This window comes from Heloderma suspectum, chromosome 3 (assembly GCF_057233095.1).
Source record: "Heloderma suspectum isolate Gila_16-S chromosome 3, 16-S_ref, whole genome shotgun sequence".
Lineage (NCBI taxonomy): Eukaryota > Metazoa > Chordata > Lepidosauria > Squamata > Helodermatidae > Heloderma > Heloderma suspectum.
The window spans coordinates 944569-950568 of record NC_139460.1 but is presented as its reverse complement, the minus strand read 5'-3'; the positions used below and the strand labels follow the sequence as shown (position 1 = coordinate 950568).

General features: G+C 53.9%; 1 protein-coding gene across 9 annotated transcripts in view; it reads right to left on the bottom strand.

Annotated features, from left to right (window-relative positions):
- Nucleotides 1–1065: 1065 nt before the first annotated feature.
- The window catches only part of TRIM3 (tripartite motif containing 3), a 28658-nt gene continuing 23723 nt past the window's right edge, over nucleotides 1066–6000 (bottom strand). For 3 of the 9 annotated variants that reach the window (XM_084842144.1, XM_084842136.1, XM_084842137.1), the window contains 2 exons: nucleotides 3838–3978; nucleotides 2475–2715 (listed from right to left, as the gene is read on the bottom strand). In XM_084842144.1, the coding sequence (XP_084698270.1) occupies nucleotides 2563–2715; nucleotides 3838–3978 (294 nt within the window). In that variant the 3' untranslated portion in view covers nucleotides 2475–2562. Of the gene's footprint in view, nucleotides 1276–2474; nucleotides 2716–3837; nucleotides 3979–4559; nucleotides 4710–6000 lie in introns of those variants that run through there. The other 6 variants (XM_084842141.1, XM_084842140.1, XM_084842142.1 and 3 more) reach the window with 4 other exon arrangements.

Sequence of the window (6000 nt, the reverse complement as noted above, 5' to 3'; positions counted from 1 at the left end):
ACTTACGTGTTTTGTGTACTTCCCGCTTTAGCCAGAGAGAAATTGGCTTGAAAATATCCCCATGTAGAGTCTCCTTATGACAGCAGCCATTACAGTTTGTGAGGCTAAAAATGGGACTGTAGGAACCTGTGCCCTGGACAATTCAGGGCAGAATAAAATCATGCATGGTGTGGAGAAGTTCAGTAGAAAGGTTTTTCTCAATACTAGAATCTGAGTTCATCCAATGAAGCTGAATGGTGGGAGATTCAGGATAGACAAAAAGGAAGTACCTCACATAGTACCTAATTAAATGATGAAATTGGTTACCACAAATTGTGCTGACAACCTCCAACTTATATGGCTTTAGAGGGGGACCAGACAAATTCACGGAGGGGCCCGTGAATGGGAACTAACTGTAATGGCTGTACACTACCTCCATGGCCAGAAGTAGTCTGCCTCTAGTGCTAGTTGCTGGAGAGTGACAGCGAGAGAAGGCCATTCGCCCCCACGGCCCACATTCAGGCTTCCCATTCAGGCATCCTGTTGAGTGTTGTGGGGACAGGATGGTGGGCTAGAGAGGCCTTTGCTTTGAGTCAGGCACATTCCACAGATGTTATTATTAACAGTTGGACAGGCAAGAGCAGCAGTGGGAAGAATCCACCCTCTGTTCCCTTAGGCTCCTATCAACAACTCTGCCCAGATCACGGTTGGCTTCTGATGAAAACCACCAAGCATCTGGGGGCACCTCAAAGACTTACCGCTTACTGGAACAGAAGCTTTTTGTGCCATATTAAGGGCGCAATCCTATGCATATTTAGACAGAAAAAAGTCCTACAACACCTAGCATGCCTCAGCCAGCATGACTGGCTGGGCCATGCTGAGAGCGGTAGGACTTTTTTTCTGTCTTAACATGCATAAGATTGCACCCAAAATCTGTTTGTCTTCAGGCATCCCAACATTCTGTTGCTTTGGCTGCATCAGGTTAACAATGCAAGTTGTGTGGACATTTTCACCCCCAGAGTGAGGCAAGGATGCACCCCTGGCTCCCACCCCAGCACTGCCTCTTGCGGAAAGAAGAATTCACATCACTTTCAGAATACTTTTATTTATTTTTACATACATTTTCTTAGCACGTGGCTGCCGCAACCCAGCCCAGCCAGACTGGAGTGTGTGTAGAAGGCCCAAGGGGCAAGTGGGAGATGGAAGTCACCAGAGAGCAGCACCATCAGTCTTTTGGCTGCCTGGGGTATTCTCATGTAATGGCTGGAACGGCTCTTGTCATGAGCTGACAACTGGCTTGTTCAGATCATAGGAAGAAAGAAAAGGCTTGCTTAGCTGAGCCTATGGAACAGGCATAGATCTCCAAGGTAGGGGAGAGTACACCCAAGCTGCCATCTCCTCCACCACCCCAGCCTGCTTGCTAGCGGGAGCATCCGCTCATCATCATGGGAATCCAGCCACAGCAGATGATGCGGCCTTCAGCACCTCTCAACTCCCCAGGCATCTCTGTCCACCCCCAGCTGGAAGGAGCACAAAGAGAGAATGTGCTTTGTTTGGCTAGGAGGAGAGCCGGTGAAAAGTAGCAGCTGTATCCGGCAGGAATTGCCAACCAGCCTATAGCCCCAGCCAGAGGCAGCAACGTGACGAGCAGAGGCCAGGCTGAGGCGGCCCGCGGGCAAGCCTGCCCGCCCATCCGACTTTTGTGCTCAAAAGGTGGCCACAGCCGTGGAGAGCTCTGGCACCCTCAGCAAAGTCTGCACGGAGCAGGACCTCTTCCGGGCCCCGCTGCACAGGTCCCAGGGAGCAGGCAGCATCCCATCCTGCAGCGTAGCTGGTTTGAAGCAGTCTCCAGTCAGAAAGAGGAAGACGCAGCTCCCCATCAAAGGGCCACGCCTTCTCCACCCCACAGCACAATGCCCCTCTCCCCACCCACCTGCGTTGTTGCTGAAAACTATGCTTCCAAGCCCAGCCATGCAGGAGACGGCCACCCGTCCCTCCTGCCTTGGCCAGGGGCTGCTACCTCCTGCTCCCCCATCACCACAGCTGGGGCAGTGGACAGGACCTCTGCCCCCGCCATAGCTGGGCCGGGGCAGGGGGGAAATTGCCTCAGCCCCTTTTGTGGACAGAGGTAAAGTGCAGAGAAACCCCAGTGGGGAAAGCAAGATGGTGGTGGGCACAGGGATAGGGAGAACAAAGAATGCGCCAGCTCCAGGGGTCTCCGACACCCACGTTGGCTGGGGCAGGGACAGCGGGAGCCTCCAAGCAGGCGAAAAGCAGACGCTGCTGTGGTGTCTGCACTAGAGTCAGACCCACCCTCAGGAGAGGCAGCGGCTCACAGCAGCCTCTGTGGAGAAACCAAGCAGATGATGCTCCCGCACACACTCCAGGAAGCATCCTGAACTCAACGCATAGCTGCCTTGGTGGCAACTGGCACCATCACGCACAGCTGCCAGAATCCCCAAACCCAGTGTGGGGAGGTGGCCCCACTGAGGGGCCAGCCCTCCCTCAAGCCCATCGTCTTTAAGGCCAGCAGGTGGGCAGGAAGGGAATCCAAGGCACACCCCCCCAGCCTGCCCCCCATGGTTACTGCAGGTATCGGTAGGCCTTGAAACAGTGGTTGCCGGAATCGGCCACGACCACATGTCCGTCAGAGGTGAGCGCCAGACCTTGTGGCCCATACAGTGGGTCTGCTGTAGTGTTGATGTACGACAGGAAGGACCCTGAGCTGTCGAAAACCTGGAAAGGAAGGAATGGCGGTAATAGACCCAAGGGAGTCAGCGCTCCCAGGACTGCAGCTCTGGCCCATGGGAGCAAACAGGGCTACAGCTGTGGCCCTGTACAAATCTAGGGTGCAGCCGGACTTCAAAAGCTTTGCTATTCAGTTCTGATCCCCCCCCCCCATCTCAAAACAGATATTGCAGAGCTGGAAAGGGGGCAAAAAGGGCAACCAAAATAGCCTATCTTCCCTACCAGAAGAGTCAGAACCTTTGGGGCTTTTCAGTAAACGAAAAAAGCTGCAGTGCGTGTGGTATGTGTGTGAGAGAGTTCTGTAGGGTTATGGACATTGTGGGGAGGGTCAACAAAGAACCCCCCCCCCCAACTCTCATAGGAATGCAGCTCAGGGTAATCCGACAGAAGCTGACTGGCAGTGCTTCACGAATAAGAACTGGAGAGACTTCACACAACATGCAAGTACTGACTGAATTCAGCACTGCCAGATACAGCAATGGCCACTAGTTTAAAAAAAGCCTCTGCAAACGCCTGAGACGAGCTCAGCAGACCCTCCACAACAGAGAGAGGCAGGGCACTTCGGAATGCCAGGCCCGGAGGGCAGGCCACGCGGTGGGGGTGGCGGCTGCCTTGCAAGCTCCCAGGGGCACCCAGCTGGCTGCTGCCAGAAGGGGTGGCAGAGTCGACGGGCCACCAGGGCTGTTCTGATGCGCGTGCGAGCGGGGCGCTCAGCCATCGCAGAGAACAGGAGTGGCAGCACAGCTCTCCGGACAAGGCTCAGATCCATAACCTATTTTTAGTGCCAAGCAGGCTCTGCCCAGAAATACGTTAGCAACTACTCTCCTACCCCCTGGAGGTGCATCTGCCCACTAGCACATGTCTGGGATTCTGTCAGGGAAGGGGAGAACTCTTGGCGCTTGACCCTGGTGCACGTCTCCTGACAAATCAACTCCCAGCTAGGGCTCTGGGTCACCCTGTCAAAGTGGACATGCCTGGGTGCATACAGCTGGCTCCTGGCCCCATAACCCCTCTTCCTTCATCACCACTGGAAAGGGCAACCTTGCCGAGCATGAAGAATGTCTCCCCCCCCCCCCCCCCCAGCACAAGCAGTCACATTCCCCAGAATACCTGGATCCGGCTGTTACCCCAATCGGCCACAATGATGTTCCCATTGGAATCTACGGCCACACCTGTTGGGGCATTGAACTGCCCATTTCCCTCGCCGTGGGAGCCAAACTTGGAGAGAAACTCTCCGTCAGCACTGTACACCTGTGGAAGCCGGCAGACATATGGTGGCTGAGCTCTTCGGTGCAGCCTCTCTCCCTTCCCTTCCCTTCCCTTCCCTTCCCTCCCGCGTTACCTCTCGGGCTGTGGGACGGAGGGGGCCACAAGAGGTGCTTGGCTTGGCCCAGACCCAGGGCTCTGGACCCCTGCTTCCAAATGGCCATGCGGGCAGAGCTCATGTGGCAAGGGGTCCTCAGTCTTTGCATAAGCGAGCGAATGCGGGACACCAAGGCCCAACAGGAGGACAGTGAACAACCACCGCATGTTCCCAATTTAAAGATGGGGATCCGAGCCCAAGAAATAGTGCTGATGCAACAGAGCCATCCAGGGAAGTCTTGGAATGGGTGGAGAATTTTGGTCTATCCTATGGTAAACTTTTGTTCTGCACATTTTGGTATATTTGGATACTGAATCCACAGTCTTTTCTTTTATCTAGGTTCTGTGGGGCATTCTGCTATTTCCACTCCCCCTGGTTACCTGTATCTGAGAACATTTTACCTGTTTATCAGTCCATTCACTTCTGGTTGTTTCCCTTTTACAAGCCTTGCTAATATTTAGCCTGCAGTTTTGGCTTGATCAAGACAATGCATCTCCTTTTCAACTTTGACAGCCAGCATCTGGCATCTCCGCCACTTAGTCCAGCTGCGGCTGGTGTGATCTTAAGTCCTCTTTTGGCTCTCTTCGTTGTGGTGGTCCTTCCATTCTTGTCTAGCTTTCTGACAAAGAAATGCTCTCCTTGTCTCTCATTTGAATGGCTTCCCCCAATTACCAAGAATGTGTGCGCTGTTTCTCTAGGCACCCACTCCAGACGTGCCTAGTAGGTCCTGCTAGGTCTCAAGTTAAAGGCAAAGTTTAACCCCAAAGCCTTCAACTTACTCCTAAAGAGTAATGAGATGTACTCATGGCATCGTTATATGTGGCCCTGTGGTGCTTTTCTGACGAAGGGTGAACAGACCCAGCTGGCTTATTTTGAGCTCCGGACTCGTGGTCCATTTAAGCCCAGGACAGATCTGTTTGGTCTGCCATTGGCTCCCAAGGACCCTGGCCTCTCTCTGCCTTGCTTCTCCTCTAACTGGCAATGCCAAGGATTGAACTGGCGACATCTGGTATTCACAATATATGTTTCACACCACTGAGCTCTGGGACTTTTGCAACCTCCAATGAGTAAATGGGGCTGGACGCATTGCAACGGGGCCGGGAGAGGAAGCAGAAGCACAAGTGAACTGAATTCCAGGCCTGCTCCTTCTGGCTGCCCCCAAACCCAGAGGAGTTGCACCTAAAGGATCTCTTGCAATGTGACAGCAGCGCTGGGCATGACCACCACAGCTTCATCGGCAGCCCCTGAAACATCGCTGCCCTGGGCAACTGCTGCTCAGGCTCGTGCTGCCAGACTAGCCCCTGCTCTCTGGATCGTGCACCGAAAGCTCCCTATGGCCCACTGGGGCTTTGGTCCTGGGGACCCCCCATCCACCCCGCTGCTCCTCCCTCCAGGGTGGATCTTGGCAGCTGGGTTCAGGTTCACTGGTAAAACAAAACATTTTGAATGTCTGAAGCACAATGATTGCAGTGCATTTTAGCCAAGGTCACAGAGAACCTGAGGCAAATCACCCAAGGAAGCTTCCCTTGGGCCCAATCCAGATGATTGGGAGGCATGTAGGAGCCACTCAGAGACTCACGACATGGCACAGACCACCACCAGAGGAAGGAGCAGTCCATAACCTCCGTCTGCCTACTTACGCCCCAAATTTTTCTTCGTGGTCTCTGTGCATCACACATGTGGGCTCTGCGCCTGCGCGGAGCCTTGATTTGGGAAACTTCTACAGCCAAGGGGCTTTGGCAGGAACCCTTCCCCCACCGTCTCAGCGTGCATGTCCCCAGCAGGTTCCTGCCTCCTCCCTCAGTTCTCTTTTGACCGCCATTGTGGTTGCCTCGTTTGGGAACTCTGTTCCAATACCGTCTCTTGGTTAAAGGCTGAGGTTTTTATTCTTTTTTCTCCATCTTTTTTCT